The 16,446-nt window shown below is 48.6% G+C and overlaps 5 protein-coding genes across 5 annotated transcripts; 4 read left to right on the top strand and 1 right to left on the bottom strand.

The window, feature by feature from the left end:
* Nucleotides 1–823: 823 nt before the first annotated feature.
* DFJ58DRAFT_913701 (P-loop containing nucleoside triphosphate hydrolase protein) lies at nucleotides 824–8,594 on the top strand (the record flags this gene model as incomplete). The annotated part of the gene is made up of 13 exons (XM_041395338.1): nucleotides 824–2,334; nucleotides 2,386–3,888; nucleotides 3,938–4,265; nucleotides 4,319–5,046; nucleotides 5,100–5,490; nucleotides 5,522–6,003; nucleotides 6,059–6,168; nucleotides 6,218–6,376; nucleotides 6,420–6,909; nucleotides 6,960–7,852; nucleotides 7,930–8,289; nucleotides 8,426–8,466; nucleotides 8,498–8,594. Exons 1-13 carry the CDS (start codon nucleotides 876–878, stop codon nucleotides 8,592–8,594), a joined length of 7,041 nt encoding a protein of 2,346 aa, XP_041244594.1. The 5' UTR covers nucleotides 824–875.
* A 595-nt stretch (nucleotides 8,595–9,189) lies between these two features.
* Nucleotides 9,190–11,256, bottom strand: DFJ58DRAFT_727221 (uncharacterized protein; the record flags this gene model as incomplete). The annotated part of the gene is made up of 8 exons (XM_041385447.1): nucleotides 9,190–9,790; nucleotides 9,842–9,948; nucleotides 10,043–10,174; nucleotides 10,226–10,370; nucleotides 10,417–10,637; nucleotides 10,701–10,824; nucleotides 10,882–11,106; nucleotides 11,159–11,256. 8 exons carry the CDS (start codon nucleotides 11,254–11,256, stop codon nucleotides 9,190–9,192), a joined length of 1,653 nt encoding a protein of 550 aa, XP_041244595.1.
* An 830-nt stretch (nucleotides 11,257–12,086) lies between these two features.
* On the top strand, nucleotides 12,087–12,733 carry DFJ58DRAFT_727222 (uncharacterized protein; the record flags this gene model as incomplete). The annotated part of the gene is made up of 2 exons (XM_041385448.1): nucleotides 12,087–12,389; nucleotides 12,437–12,733. The coding sequence occupies 2 exons, from the start codon at nucleotides 12,087–12,089 to the stop codon at nucleotides 12,731–12,733; spliced, it is 600 nt and encodes a 199-aa protein (XP_041244596.1).
* Nucleotides 12,734–13,788: 1,055 nt separating this feature from the next.
* On the top strand, nucleotides 13,789–14,466 carry DFJ58DRAFT_659505 (uncharacterized protein; the record flags this gene model as incomplete). The annotated part of the gene is made up of 1 exon (XM_041382092.1): nucleotides 13,789–14,466. The coding sequence occupies one exon, from the start codon at nucleotides 13,789–13,791 to the stop codon at nucleotides 14,464–14,466; it is 678 nt and encodes a 225-aa protein (XP_041244597.1).
* A 49-nt stretch (nucleotides 14,467–14,515) lies between these two features.
* On the top strand, nucleotides 14,516–16,436 carry DFJ58DRAFT_840899 (uncharacterized protein; the record flags this gene model as incomplete). Its single annotated transcript, XM_041392651.1, has 6 exons — nucleotides 14,516–14,563; nucleotides 14,827–14,973; nucleotides 15,056–15,075; nucleotides 15,126–15,405; nucleotides 15,454–16,013; nucleotides 16,076–16,436. 6 exons carry the CDS (start codon nucleotides 14,516–14,518, stop codon nucleotides 16,434–16,436), a joined length of 1,416 nt encoding a protein of 471 aa, XP_041244598.1.
* Between the last annotated feature and the right edge of the window lie 10 nt (nucleotides 16,437–16,446).

Raw genomic sequence — 16,446 nt, forward strand, 5'->3', positions numbered from 1 at the left:
GTGCATTACAGTGGTTGCAGTTTTCCTTGATAAACGACGGATGATCACCAGCTCGAACGACAGGACACTTTGTCTGTGGGACTTGAATACAGGTATTGTGTTGAAGGGCCATCCCAGTAACGTAATTGAAAGAAACTCATCGGGACTTGATGCAAACTCCGCGTGCAGGCGTCTGGAGTTTCCGGCCAGTGCGCCCGCTGTCTTACATCATCCGCTGCCAGCAGTGGTTACCCTATCCCGCCGTCATGCATTCATGCCTCTCCTTTCGAAAGCCTTGGCCATGTTCGTAATCTTTTTACAGTTAACAGCGGACGGGAATAAATTAGGACAAACTTTACCCGGAACAACCCAGAATGTAACCAGCGCCGAGCGGTGAGCGCTTGAGCTTTTGAAACCTGTGAGACTTCGAAACACCATCCAACGTTCAACGTTCAACCTTGAAACATACAACCAACCTTTGTTGAGCAATGAGCGCTAACCTTGGAGTACACCGTAATCCTTGGCCAGGGCGTCAACCAGGCACAAAAAATACCCATATGATACTCTCGCGGATGATTGATAAAGTATTGATGAAGTTCCAGGGTCCCTGCAGTATTGCTAGTGCTTCTTGGGCGGCGATGGGCTCAGAGTCTCAGACTCAGGCTCCACATGTGACCTTCTTGAGCGCTCTTTCGCGTCACATGTCTGGTATGTTATCCCAAAGATTCGCTTCATATACTAACTGGTGCTTGCGCCGATCCTGTTTGTTGTTCTTTGATCACACGTGCCTAACCCTCAAAGTTCAAACTATCAGGCCTTTCTAAATTCTATCATCACCCAATCTCGAACGTGTCCTTTTCTCCGCACCACTGCCGCCACCAAAGAACACCCAGAAAATGTCTGATCGACGAGCGGCCTTGCTGAACAAACGGTTCTATGATGTTCTCAAGGGCAAAGTCTCTATCGAGCCACGAAACTGTCACTTGTTTCTCGATTCCATATGTTCCCAACCAGATGTTGCGGTATGCGTAAGCAGGATAGTGGGAGAATCAAAAGGACCCTCTATTGTGCAGGAGGCGATGCGACTGGACTTGTCGGCAGAGTTTATGAATGGCATTGGTGCTGACGTTCTTGTATATCTCCTCCAGGCCACAAGCATCAGCAGCAATGTGCTAGATCACCTGTTTATCCAGATAGTCGAACCAGATTTCTTCTGGTCGGCGTTTAGCCACGCTTTTGCTCGTGGAGAGCTACTTGAAAAAGCTCAACGTGCCTTCGCCAGCCTCCTCCTTCGACTATTGAACCTCTCCAACCACGACACAACACCCTATCTCGAACTAGCTGGCAGGCCAAATGTGCTCCCAAAACTTACAGGCTCTGAAAACTTGGAAGTCCGCCTTATTGGAGAGAAGATTAAGCATATCCTTTCGACCTATGGCTCCTCAGCCCCTCCCCCGGCTGCCAATGGCCCAGGTGGACGACATGACAATGATTTTGTCAATTTTCGCGAAATTGCTATCCTTCCCACAGCCGACGAAATTAGATCCGGACAGCTACCATTCCTGCGCCGTAGCTCGGAGTTAGAAGATGAATTTGGAGAAAGCACTCGTATCGCGGATTATCTTGATAACACATTTCGCCTACTTCGTGAAGACATGATAGCAGAGATGAGAGAAGAACTTCAAGCGCTGGAAGGAAAGAACGTCAAGCGCCGCCGCGCTAACCTGATAGACGGTGTTATACTCAAAGGTGTTTATCATGGCACTGATGATCGGAAGATGCTGTGGGGAATAACATTGGAGTGTGCCGATGAGCTGCCATCTCTGAAGCGCATCCCCCCGAAGGACAGGAAAGCGTACCTCACAGATGATTACGCTGGCTCCAAGATCCTTCGTCACCAATCACTCGTCTGCGTGGTGGTTGATAACGAAGTGGTCGGCTTTGGCACTGTGAACCGGGTGGAAGATTTCTTGATCCGCAGCCCTCCTATTATTGTCATTCAACTAGACGGGCGGGCGAGTACAAGCAGAACCATCCTCCGGCTCCGCAATGCCAAAAACGCAAAGCTCCTCCAGATTGACACTGCTCTCTTTGCTTTTGAGCCGGTGCTCAAGGCATTGCAGAAGACGCAGCACATCCCAGTATCGGATGAACTGCTGTTCTGGAAGCGTGGTGTTACTCTGCAGAACCCCCCGCAGATGGCTGATGACATGATCACGGCCATTGAAGCTGACCGTTCTGGAAACTTGCAACACTTGCTTCAGACCCCCAACCCTATACAACTAGATAGCTCGCAAGCTTTGTCGATTCTTTCTGGCCTGACTCAGAGGGTGTCTTTGATACAGGGTCCTCCAGGTATGTTCTTTGACGATATGGATGCCAAGTAATGCTTATGTAGCGGGTCAGGGACCGGAAAGTCATTTGTGGGCGCCCTCTTAGCAAAAGCTCTACACGACTTCACCGATCAGACGATTCTTGTTGTTTGTTACACCAACCATGCCCTGGACCAGTTTTTAGACGATCTTATCAAAATCGGCATTCCTGATGACCATATGGTTCGACTCGGAGGTAGAGCTAAACCGCAGCTGGCGCATCTCAACCTCTTCAGCCCTGGCCAGAGAACGTCCCAGCCCCCGCGGACTAAGGCGGATTGGACCATGATCGATGAATTCAGGACCAGACTTAAATTTCTATGCAGTCGCCTTGACAACTCCATTGCACAGTTCATGGCAAATAGGATTCGTTATGAGGATATCTTGACGCATATCGAGTTCGAGGATGAGTCTTATTTTGAAGCTTTTCGCATTCCCAGGTCAGATGACGGCATGGCCACTGTAGGCCGCGGAGGTCGGGAGGTCGACCCCACGTATCTCATCGCGCTATGGGAAAGAGGCTGTGATGCGGGCATCTTCAAACATGCGGCTCATCTGCGGACGGAAGAATCGAGTCGCATTTGGACTACTCCCTTACCTGTCCGTAAGAATATGTTGGCGAAATGGACAAACGACCTTCAGAAGCAGATGGTAGAGGATGTTGGCTCTGTTGGCCGAGACTACAACAGTTGTCAAATAGATCTCGCCCGGAAGTTTGGCGAGTCGTTGGGCGCAACGCTCCAGGCGAAAAGGATCATTGCATGTACAACGACAGGTGCCGCGAAATTCACTGAAGACCTCCGAACTGCTGCTCCCGATGTCGTCCTTGTGGAGGAGGCTGGAGAGATTTTGGAGAGCCATATCCTGACTGCTTTTGGCGCAAACACAAATCAACTGATCCTTATTGGAGACCACAAGTATGGTTTCAATCACTGCCTTCAGCGCCTTATTCTGAGTTATAAATTTAGGCAATTGAGACCGAAAGTCAATAGCTATGCCCTCCAGGTCGAGAGTGACCGAGGATATGACTTGAACAGGTCGCTCTTCGAGCGCCTTGTTCTAAAAGGATTCCCTCATGCTACTCTCACCGAGCAACATCGTATGCGGCCTGAAATCTCCGCCCTTGTTCGCGAACTCACATACCCCGAACTCACTGATGCCGCCAGCACCCGTGGCAGAGACGATATTCGTGGGATCCAAGATAATATCATTTTCGTCAACCATGCTCACCCTGAAGACAACGAGGGCAGAGTCAGTGATCGCAGCGATCTTGGTTCTACAACTTCAAAACAAAACTCTTATGAAGCCAGCATGGTTCTGAAGATTGTCCGGTATCTCGCTCAACAAGGTTATGGGACAGATAATATCGTCGTCCTAACGCCCTATCTTGGGCAGCTCTCTAAACTTCGTGAATACCTCAAGGCAGACAATGACCCGGTGTTGAACGACCTCGACTCTTATGACTTGGTCCGTGCGGGACTACTCTCTCCCGACGCTGCAAAGGCATCCAAAAGGAAGATAAGACTTGCTACCATAGGTATGAACTCCACCACAACAAATGCCTGAAGTTCAACTGACTGGAGCAGACAATTACCAGGGAGAGGAAAGTGATATCGTGGTTACTAGCTTGACACGATCGAATCCTGATGGCGCTATCGGCTTCATGAAGTCCCCTGAACGTTTGAACGTCCTCTTGTCTCGGGCCCGTGATGGTCTTATTCTCATCGGCAATATGGACACGTTCGAGAGCAAATCCACCCTTTGGAGTCGTCTATTCAGTCTTCTCAGACAGGCAGCACACATCTATGAAGGGTTCCCCGTCAAATGCGAGCGCCATCCTGCACGGAAGGCCATTCTGCGAGATGCTAATGATTTCGATGATCGATGTCCAGATGGTGGTTGTTTGGAGCCTTGGTGAGTGTCCTTTCAACAATGTTCGGTGCATCTCGCTGACATTGCTCCTTTAGTGGTGCCATGCTCAGTTGCAACGTGCACCCTTGTCCCTCAAAGTGCCACCAACTTTCTGATCACTCCAAAATACTTTGCCAACAAGTGTTATTTGGGAAATGTACGGCAGGCGTCCACAAAGTTTCATGGAAGTGTCATCAAGGGCCTCGCACAAAATGCACTCCATGCGAGAAGGATGCAGATCGCACTGAAAAGCAATTACTGCACGACGCAGAGCTCCAGCAAAAACGTGATGCTGGGCAAGCTGCTTTTGATACCCAAATGGCTGAAATGGACGCAAGACTTAAAACCGAGGTCGAAGTTATTGCAGATACCAATACCGCGAAGCAGAGAGAGGCTATGTTCAAGCAGAAGGAACGGGAGATTGAAGATGCAAAAGTTCGTGCGCAGAAATTAGCAGGTTCCTCGAAAGACGGTAGTGCAAACCCATCCAAGCCGACAACTTCTCCCTCACAGCAATCCTCCAATCCTTTGTCTACTCAGACTGCTCTTTCGCAACCTCCCGGTAGCCAAAAAAGCTCTGCTGCTCGCGACGACTGGGAGTCACAGAAGAAACTCTTAGGCGAGCAAAACGATGCGATTGATAGTATTATGGCGATGACTGGACTGGAAGGAGTGAAGTCGCAAGTTCTACAAACCAAAGAGAAGCTGGACTTGATGAAACGGCAGGGAATACCTGCGAACAAAGAGCGTCTGAACCTTGCACTCTTGGGAAATCCAGGAACAGGTAGGAGCCCTTCTTTGTGTAATCCTTTCGCGCTCATTTAAACTTTTCTGCAGGGAAGACAACGGTCGCAAGGCTATATGCCCAGTTTCTCGAATCGATACAAATACTTCCAGGAAGCACATTTAAGGAAACCACAGGAGCGAGCCTGGCACATGATGGCGTCGGTGGCGCAAAGAAGCTCATCGAAGACGTTATGAAAGTTGGTGGTGGTGCCATATTCATCGACGAGGCCTATCAGCTAGTTAGTGCACAGGGTGGGTCCGGTACTGACGTTCTCGACTTCCTGCTAGCAGAGATGGAGAATCGTGTCGGAGGCCTAGTTTTCATCCTTGCTGGGTACAGCCGTCAGATGGAGAAATTCTTCAATCATAATCAAGGTCTTCCGAGTCGTGTCCCGCATAGATTCACCTTCGAGGACTACACCGACGAAGAGCTCCTTGACATGTTCGCTGATCTGGTGGAGAAAACAGTTTAGAGGCCAGATGAAGGTTGAAGAGGGCATCCGGGGACTTTATAGTCGAATCGCAGTCCGACGCTTGGGTCGTGGCCGCGGCCGCGAAGGGTTTGGAAATGCCCGTGCACTGCAAAATATGTTTGCACAGATACGTCAGCGACAGGCTGCGAGGGTAGGAAAAGAACGCAAGAACGGATCATCACCAGATGATTTCTTGCTCGTTAAGGAAGATCTTATTGGTCCCAATCCGGATTCCGTTCTTCCGCAGTGCCCTTCATGGATAAAGTTGCAAAAGCTCACTGGTCTTGAATCCGTGAAGCAATCTGTCAGCAACCTCTTCAACCTCATTAGGACGAACTATCATCGCGAGTTGACAGAAAAGCAGCCTCTCAATATGGCCCTTAACCGAGTTTTCCTGGGCTCCCCAGGCACTGGCAAGACCACTGTCGCCAAACTCTATGGTCAAGCACTGGCAGACCTAGGGCTTCTCAGTAACGGGGAAGGTTCGGTGTTCTGCTGAAGAATGTTTGAGGGTCATTACCTAATTGCCGTCTTTAGTTGTGGTGAAGAACCCTTCAGATTTTGTCGGGCAACATCTCGGGCAGTCTGAACAGAACACTAAGGCCATCTTGGAGAGTACTGTCGGAAAGGTCCTGGTCATTGACGAGGTAGGTATATATGTTCGCTTTCACCTTGTGGTTCTTATTGTCTCGCTAGGCATACATGCTGCATAGTAAGAATGGTGGTGCCCAGGACCCCTATAAGACCGGCGTCATTGACACCATGGTTGCGGAGATACAGAACGTACCAGGGGATGATCGTTGTGTCTTGTTATTAGGATACAAGGAGCAAATGGAAGACATGTTCAAGGCAGGTGTACGACCTCATGATCAGGACCTGGCTCTGACGTGTCAATCAGGATGTTAATCCCGGCTTTGCTCGTCGCTTTGCGATTGAAGACGCGTTCATGTTTGAAGACTTCAACGAGCCTCAACTACAGGAAATCTTTGAACGCAAGCTACACGATCAAGACCTCAGCGCAACAGAGAAAGCCAAGCAAGTAGCGCTTGGTCTGTTGAGCCGAAGAAAGAACCGTCCGAACTTTGGGAATGGAGGAGAAGTGGAAAACATGCTGACTTTTGCAAAAGATCGATATTTAAAGCGGCAAGCATCGCAACCTTCCCATCTGTCTCAGGACATCGTCTTCGAACCAGAAGACTTCGATACTAATTGGGACCGTGATCAGCACGCTGTAGCAAACTTGGCTCAGTTGTTCGAAGATATGGTTGGATGCGAAGCTGTTATTCAGAGGCTGGGAGACTACCAGAGCATGGCGCAAGGGATGAAAGCATCGGGACTGGACATGCGCAAGCAAATACCTACCAGTTTCATCTTCAAGGGACCACCTGGTAATCCAATCATGTCTGAAGTTGTTCACACGTTGATGCCTTCTCTTCAGGAACCGGAAAGACGACCATCGCAAGAAAATTTGGTCAAGTCTATTATGACATGGGCTTCCTCGCATCCACAGAACTGGTCGAGTGTTCCGCTTCGGATCTCGTTGGCGAGTACGTTGGCCAAACAGGTCCCAAGACGAAGAAACTTTTCGAGAAGGCCATCGGCAAAGTCCTCTTCGTGGATGAAGCTTATCGACTCAGCCAAGGTCATTTTGCGCAGGAAGCCATCGACGAAGTCGTAGGGCTGATGACCAACGAGAAGTTCATGGGTAAGATGGTCATCATCCTGGCAGGGTATGAGAAGGAGATGAACCAGCTTTTGGGCGCGAACCCTGGGCTTTCCAGTCGGTTTTCCGAGGACTTCATACTGCCTAATATGTCGTCAATCCGATGCCTGGAGCTGCTTGACAAGGATCTGCGCGGGTCAAAGGTTGTCGTTCAAGGGCTATCGGATCCATCGTCATCACTATATGAGGAGATGTTAAGCATCATCGCTGATATGGCGAGCCTCGAAAACTGGGGCAATGCACGTGACGTAAAATCTATTGCGAAACGGTTGGCTCGCCCTGCATTCATCTCGGCTGGGAAAGCTCCAGGGAGTTCACTGGTCGTTACATCAGAAGACGCATTGAATATCATGAGATGTCAACTTTCTGAGCAGCGAGAACGTCTCAACTTGCCAAACAAGACGGTGTCATCAACCCCCGGTGTCCCACAGATGGCTATGTCAAGAAACATCGCTCCTCCTCCTCCTTCAACCTCTCAGAATGTGTCTACTTCAGCTCCTCCAAAGCCCCCCGCTTCCAAGCCATCTCGTAAACGTAAACGAACACAGCAGCAACCCAAACCTCCCTTCGGTGGGACACCTCCGCAAGACACCACAGTTTCATCTCAGGTTAGTGTCGTACACTACATAAGACAGCGAAGAGATTACTCAAACAAAGTTTATCGCTTGCCCAGACAAATGGCCAGGTGCAACGGGATCCCGGTGTAGATGATGCCACTTGGACGAGGCTGCAGGCGGATAAAGCAGCTGGAGAAGCAGCTGAAAAGGATGCCGCTGAGGAGTTGCGAAAGCGTAATATTGCACAGCTGAAAGCCCTGAAAAAGCTGCGAGCTGCAGAAGCTGCTGCACAGAAACTCGCGCAGAAACTAGCGAATGATAACGCCAATGAACAGCTCATGCGCCAACGAGAGGCCGCTCGCATCCGAGAGCTAGAGGCTAAAGCCGCTCGAGAGAAAGCCTTGGCCGAGCTGAAGAAGAAGCAGCAAGAGGCAGAGAGGAAGAGGCGCGAGGAGGCTCGAGTGCAGCAGAAGTTGCGGGAAATGGGTGTGTGTGTTGCAGGCTATCGCTGGATCAAGCAGTCGCAAGGTTATCGATGTTCTGCTGGCGGCCATTTTATTTCGAATGACCAGCTGGGTATCTAGGTCAGATTTGATATCTAAAGTTACTGTATTGTATGTCCAGATGATGAACCTACCTAGGCTGAAGTTGCAGCAAATGGGTGTGTGTGTTGCAGGCTTTTGCTGGATCAAGCAGTTGCAAGGTTATCGATGTGCTGGTGGTGTTCATTTCATTTCGAATGACCAGCGCTCTGGGTAATCCTGGGGACTCGGATTATCCGAAAGTCACGTGATTCTTTCATTATTTTTTCGTCCTACATCACAAAAATTGCTCAGCCCAGACATTACCATACATAGGTATATCTGCGGTGTCAACGCTGTCAACAATGTCAGGGTTAGGGTCTAGTATGTCTGAGCAGACTTGGAACCTGAAATTTCCAATGGACGGAGCGTGTACGACGTGTTCTTGGCAAATATATTACTATCTCAATTAAGTTATTCAAGACATTGCAAATCACACAGAGATATTCAGTTAAAGCCAGATATTGATTGTCATGATGAGAGTACAAAGTATTGTAAAGCACTGCAATGTAAGGAACTTGGCGCACTAGCAGGACATGACTGAACGAGAGAATCCTGAGACAGTATGGAAAGCAATGTCCTGAGGTGACAGAGGTAACGACGAGAGCACGACAGTGAGAGTCCCAGAGCGAGAAAAAACAGTGCAACGAGGTAAAGTCCGAGTCCAATTTGAATTGCGGCGAATCGAGGAGTGGCTGCCAAGTCCACAAAGCGATGGAGTCCTAACGAGCGATGAACTAATACCGATCAAAGAAAACCGAGTGACGACATAGTGAGTATAAGGCAAAATGAACATACCGATACCATCTATTTCCTGCGGGCCACATGTTTACCGCGACTCTTGGTTGACTTGGCCACTGGCAGTTCCTCGTCCTCCGAGTCGTCGTCGGATTCCTCTGTCACGGTCATGCGACGCTTAGCAGTTTTACCAGTAGCCCGCTTGGTCTTCGGCGCTTTCTTCTTCCTTGGTTTGATGGTAGTACTGACGTCCACCGGGTCAAGCAAGTCGTCGCCGTGTTCTGAGAGAACCTCGTCTGGTGTCAACTCGCTCGGTGCAAGTGACTTTGACGGGCTGGGGGCATTCTGCAGGGGCCTGGGCCTTGGAGATCGAACGATTGGCGGTGGGCGAAGTTCGGGATCCGGGATGACAGGAGATCGAACGATTGGTGGCGGGGGAAGTTCTGGTTCTGGGGTTATAGAACTTTGAGGCGGTGTTGGGTGAGTCGGAGTGGGTCCGGGTCCTGCAGGTCCTTTGGCAGCACTGACACGAGCAGCCATCTGTGCTCGCATCTTGGCTAGGCCGTTGATTGACCCAGAAGCCGAGGAAGAGCCAGCCGCGTTCCCTGGTCCGTTGTCGTCGGTTATGGTTGTTCCACCTTCGCGTCCGTTTTCATTCTTGAATAATGCCCTTAAGGCCAAAGTAATCAATTAAGTATTATGAAAGAAAATAAAATCATACCTGTTCCACCATTTGAGAAGCCCCTCCGCCCAATCTCTATCCTCGCACTCGCGAATGAAGTCGATGATATTGTAGTAAAATGCTCGATTGTTGGAATTCGCCGTCGGCTTCGGCCCATTTGTTTTTGTTGCTGATGGCGAAGCGTGCCTAGTAGTAGTATGAGTCAGATGTATTAAGTACATGAATAAAAATAAAACTCACCTGAACGCAAGCATATGCTATATGCTCTGCTTCGACAGTAGTCATGTCGTGCAGGGATGCATTGCACAAACGTGTAGCACGCGAGTCATCACCTAATGCAGTAGATGGTCCGGTAAAAATATGACACATTATCTAGAGATTCGTTAGTGAGATAACAATAGATATAGTCAACTAAACACTCACGCGCTCGACGAAATACCCCTGGAATAGGCCCTCATGCATGGCGTCCTCGTTGTAGTTACTGGCAGGTGGCTTTCCGGCCCACAGAAACACCGGAAAGTTGATCGAAGTCATGCAAATCCGTCCAATTTCCATCCACTTGCGAGCCCTAAGACGCACAACATTATTGAATATAGAACTAACAGAGTACTTACTGTGCAGGATCCTTCTTGAAATCTTCAAGCCCCGATATCGGACAGAGGAATGAAGCTAGCACCGGGTGGTTGATGCCCATATGCGCCCTGGACAGTGAGCCACCATTGTAGATAGTCGGTTTCAGGGCTTCCACTAAGGGTTCAGGAGCCGCATAGTGACCGATTTCAACCTTTAGGCGAGTGGCGTCGTCCGAACGTGTTCCGCTGATAACAGCGTTCATCTAAATAGTATATCAGTACACAGTATATGTGCATATATGCGCACCTAAGTAGCATATACTCACCTTCCGTGCAATCTGAGTGAGCTGCTTAGACTTGGGGTGATCAGCAATAAGTGGTCGGAGTCCCGGAGCCAAATGAAGTAACTGCTGATAGTTGCACTTGTACCGATCGAGGATGTTGGTTGAACTAAAAAGAACAGTAGATCTGAGTGTAGGATGAAAAAGAAACAAAAGCGGGACTTACAGAGTAGCAAGCCTTTTTCTGCGGGACTCACGCTCGGCCTCAGGCTCTTCAAGTTCTCCGTTCTCTGCAGCCTGTTCTTGCTGCAGGAGGAAACCCACCCTTAAGAGTTTCTCCACGTTGCAAAACAGATCGACACAACGTGCTATAGCACGCGCTGCAGCAAGGAACTCTTCTGCAACTTGGTTGGGATCCGAGTCATCGTTCTCCTTAGATGTCTTGGCTTTCCTGGTCAACATCAGTGGTCTATAGTATCTTGGTGTAAGGAATTTGAACTTACTTTTCTTTTCGATCACCTTTATCAGGACCTGCTGTCGCAGATCTCCTTGAGCATCCACATTTTTTGGACTTCTTAGGGCGAACATATGTTCGCTCCATGGACGAAATTGACGAGTCACTACTAACATCACTTTCCGACGAATAGGGGGATCTGGGACGTTTGTGCGGCATAGTTGGAATGTAATGGTAGTAGTAGGACTTGAGATAGAGTTTCGAGTTCAAGGCACGCCCTGAATGGGGATTTCAATCTCAGATAGGAATGTATGTTTCTATTTGGCAAGTTCTCTCATCTTGGCGACCAAGTTCTCTCAATGTGCACTATGACCAGTAAATGCGGTGCGCTTTGACCAGTGCAATTCAGATGTACAAAACCTATCTTCACGCTGTCAGACCCATCTTTCTTTACCTCATTGTTATTGTCATTCTCAGGCTAGCAGCATCAAAAGCATGCTGGAGTTCAGGGCTATGCTCACTATGATACGCTCAAGTGCTGCATCAAAGGTACGGAAGTCCTAACTACTATCTCATTTGTTTCTCAGATGTTGTATTGATATATAGGCCTCACCTGCAGGTGACCTGTACCATTTGGTGACCTTGCACCTCCTCTTATTCTCATTCTAGCGGCAATGCTCACTATGATACATCTACGTCACTCAAGCACCACACCAAGATAGAGGTGACCCATACCATCTGGGGATCATTTACCTGTGGATTCAAGTTGGGTACAGGTACGCATTGATACCGTTGTAGGCAAGGAGTTGTACTAATTAATCCGAAGAGTCGCAGCATTTGCCTGGAAGGTGCGTTCATTGCAGATCTACCTGTCTCCACTAAATCTTTCAATTTACTATGATACATGTTGTCGATATGCTGCAATATAAATCCTCAAGTTTTCTTTCTACTTTCTACTATGCTTGAGTCTGCATCCCATGGACGACCTTACCTGCCTTGGCTGTTCAAAGGCTTTCCCGACCCAGAAAAGCCTCAGTAACCACGAGGCTCGGTGTGACGCCAGCAAAAGCCTTGACGCTGATGTCTATAAACAGCAGCGCTGCCTGGAGAAGCAAATGCGGCGGAAAAATAAGAGGAAACGTGCTCATGACGAGTCTGCCTCACCACAAGGCCATAGAGACACAAGCCGTAATGCTCGTAGGTCATCTCTGAGTCCCACTGACCAGATGGATGTCGATGTTGTCGACAACAATCAATGGCTTGATCATGATGCACATGAGGTATGTCTTTTGATATTTATGCCTGGCCGGTCTAATATTACAACAAGGATGAAAACATTGCAGGACCTTCTAACACCATCATTCCTGAACCGGAGCTCCCAATCCCACCTGTCCCTGATGCGCCTGCTATCACGTCTGCCCGTTCTGGCCGACGAATCCACTTGCCTGCTCGCTATGCGGATTTTCTGCCAGCTGGACCTACCAATCTCCCGCATATACCTCCCACTCCAAATAGCCCTCCTAACCGATGTAGAGACTCGCGTTCCTGCAGGCACATATGGGCTCATTTTACGAATTCTGACATCTGGCCTTCATGGCACAACTCGCACCATCATCCACTATGACTTCCCTATAGAGCGCACCACTTTCACGCGAAATGCGCCATAGGCGCGATACTTTCCCGCACAATGCGCAGCATTCCCGCGTGCGCGCTTTCTTGCGCTTAAGCGCACTGCGTCGCACATCATCCAGGAGCATCCATCCATCGTCTGACCAGTCCCTCGGTATGTCCCTTTCATTATCTGACCATATTTAGCATATTACACTTCCCATTTCGTTATGGACCCTTACTTTACATCACTTTACCTCACTTACATACTTAGAGCGCTCCCTATTCGGCTCCGAGCCCTGGGAGAGCGCTTAGGTAGAACTTACATACTCTCATGTTCGTTTTACACCCCAAACTATTCCACCTTAGCTTCATACCACCATCTTACTACCACTCAGTATCTATCATCAGTTAGTTCCATGCAATGCATGTGTCCTTCATCATCTTGAGGCCCTAGCATCAGTCTATAGCTAGTGGCACTGTCAGTATCCATCTAGATCTGCGCTTTTCCTCTTATCAGTCTCAGTATCCATCTTCTACACTTGTGCACCGCTTGCACTACCTTCCCACGCTCCGCGCACCTTCGCACTTCGCTTTCCCGCGTGCGCCTTCAGTGCATTTCACCGCCATTCACCAGGGTTGTTCAGCATCATTCCGTGGATCCTTGCTTTCCTTGCTTCCCCTTTAGGGTCGAACATTCTTGCATTCTGCGAGTATAGCAGCTAGGCAGAGCTGAGACTCACTTATACTGGCTGAGCACTTTTCTTATATGTGCCTGCCAGGTTGTGATACCCACACCGAGTCATCGACAATCTCCCCAACCACCAGCCCATGCTTGTACCCTACCAGACTGCACTGGATGCACTGGGTCTTTTTCGCGTCTATGCGCAACGACCCACTCTCATACCCATCGCAAACGAAGGCCTTGATGCAATCACTGATGCCCTGACGTTTGAAACACAGCGCAACCCCCATCTGGAGAGATCCCAGATCATTCCTGGACTTCCCTCCCAAGACATCCGACCTGAAGATATATTCTCGCCGTTTAGTAGCCCGACTGCAGGTCTTCTGATGTGCTGGCAGTATTCCGGAGCCAACTCCAAATCAAGCGTTGAAATGAAACGACTCACAAGGGTGTTTCTCGATGATGATGAATACAAGAGGGAAGACATGAGAGTTTTTGATGACGTGCATGAGAAGAGGCTCTTGAAGGAGTATCTCAAGGACAGATCTAATCTGTTCCGCATGGAAAATGGCTGGCGCTGCTCTTCGGTAAAAATACGCCTACCCAAAGAAAAGGTGAAATTTGCATCAGAAGAAGCTGCTCCAGAAATGGAGATTATGGGCGTTCATCACTGCTCCCTCACTGACGTTGTTAGATCTGTCTTTGAGGACAGTATCATGTCAACCTTTCACTTAATGCCTTTCCGTCAGCGATGGGAGATCTCCGAAGGTCACACCATGAATGTATATAGTGAGGCATATTCCTCACCTTCTTTTCTGGAAGCCTACGAGGAGATCAACGCGCTTCCCCGAGATCCAGGCGATAATCTCGAGCGAGTCGTGGCCTCACTGATGATGTGGTCTGACAGTACTCATCTTGCCAGTTTCGGAGATGCATCTCTCTGGCCCTTTTATCTCTGTTTTGGAAATCAATTGAAGTACACACGAGGTAAGCCGACAGCGTCTGCTTGTCATCATGTGGCATATATTCCAAATGTAAGTCCTGTTCGCGATCTATCAAGTTGATTGTACTAATTATCATCTATTAAGCTTCCTGATGACTTCCAAGACCATTATGGCCGTCTTTTTGGCGAGGCGTCATCCAGTGACATATATACTCACTGTAAGTGCGAACTCATGCAGGCCATATGGGCGCTTCTACTGGATGAAGAATTTATGGACGCCTACAAAAATGGTATTGTAATTCGATGCGGTGATGGGATCACTCGACGTGTTTTCCCCCGCTTCTTCACTTACTCAGCTGACTACCCTGAAAAGTACGTGTCTCAATAGTAAGTCTTATGTTCATATCTAACCCTACATACTGACAACACCCTTGCATTTTTTGACTCGATTACTGTCATTCTCAGACAATCAGTTCGCAAGTTTCAACGCACTATTTGCGCATACTACCACACAACCGAACTTCCAAATGAGTATGCTGCACGCGGACGCCGTGAGGCTGCATTAGCATCAAAACAAGCGGCATCTGCAAACACATTGCAGAAAGGCAAGTCTAACCCAAACCCAAAGGTGAAAACCTTAAATCTTTTCACCTACAAATACCATGCGCTCGCTGACTACCCAAATACTATTCGGCGAGTTGGTACTTCAGATAGCTACTCAACACAACCGGTAAGTGATCTTTTTGTCATGTTATGCATACTATATCTAATATTCTATAGGGAGAACTCGAACATCGTCGATCCAAGTGCCGGTACCCCCCGCACAGGCAAGAAGAAAGATCAGATGCTCCTCAGCATCACCTCTCAAGAAGCTCAAGAACGGCTCATTGAGAAGGTGATTGCTGCGCTTGCAGCAAAGCGCAATCCAAGACCACAGCGTGCACGGATGTCTCCCTTGGCTCATTACTTCATTTCCAAATATGCTCAGATGAATGATGACATCACTTCTTGGTTAATCGAACGCAGGGATACTGGAGACTTGTGTAATGCTGCTATCGAGGTAAGCTTCTTTTTGATATTTATATTCACAATTTGATTATTTTATCAGGACTTTATTCCACGACTCAAAGACCATCTGCTCACTCAACTTCGCAACCTTGCATATGACGGAGATGAACACGAGTTTTCTGATGCTGACCGCACCTTAGTCCTGTTCACTGACAACAAGATATACCATCATAGCATTTTGCGCGTCAACTATACGACCTACGATCTCCAACGTGAACAAGACACCGTCAATCCCCGTACGCGTGCTGATATTATGGTCCTCTCCCATGAAGATGAGAAGATTCACCCCTACTGGTACGCTCGTGTGATTGGAATCTGCCATGTCAATGTGGAATACTGTCAGGACAACACACAAACATACTCATGTCCAACGCGCATGGACTTCTTATTTGTCCGATGGTTCCAATGGGATGGTTCAGCTGCAGGATGGGCTGTGAAAAGACTTCAACGCCTCGAATTCTTTGACGAGGACAGCCCTGATGCCTATGGATTTTTAGATCCAGATTCCGTCATTCGTGGAGTGCACTTGATTCCCAGTTTTCAACATCGCTCAGACCCTCAAGATCCTGAGTCTGACTGCCGTTTTCAATATATGAACATGTGCGCAATTAATTTTGTTTATTCTTGCTACCGAGGCTGACATATTTACGCTAAATACACAGTTTTGTCGATCGAGACATGTTCATGAGGTTCCGAGGTGGGGGAATTGGTCACAAAGCTACCAGGGACTGGGACGACATTCTCCAACACGAGGGACATGGAGCCGAAGAAGAGGAAGAGGGTGATCCACTTGAAGAAATCGCTGACGGCGTATCAGACGCAGATGCAGAGGAGGAGCAGGAGGATATCGAGGACGACAATGGTGACAGCGAGAGTGACGAAGAAGAAGGTGATGACGAGGATAGAGTCATAGCTGATGAAGGAGAGGAGCTGGATGATGATGTGCTAGCAGAGGAAGGATACGGCGCACTTCAATGCACAACTTGCACCATCAGCTATATTCGACTTCTATCATGTCTCTAGTTGTTTTACA

Source organism: Suillus subalutaceus (assembly GCF_016647625.1).
Source record: "Suillus subalutaceus strain FC151 chromosome Unknown DFJ58scaffold_44, whole genome shotgun sequence".
NCBI classification, from domain to species: domain Eukaryota; kingdom Fungi; phylum Basidiomycota; class Agaricomycetes; order Boletales; family Suillaceae; genus Suillus; species Suillus subalutaceus.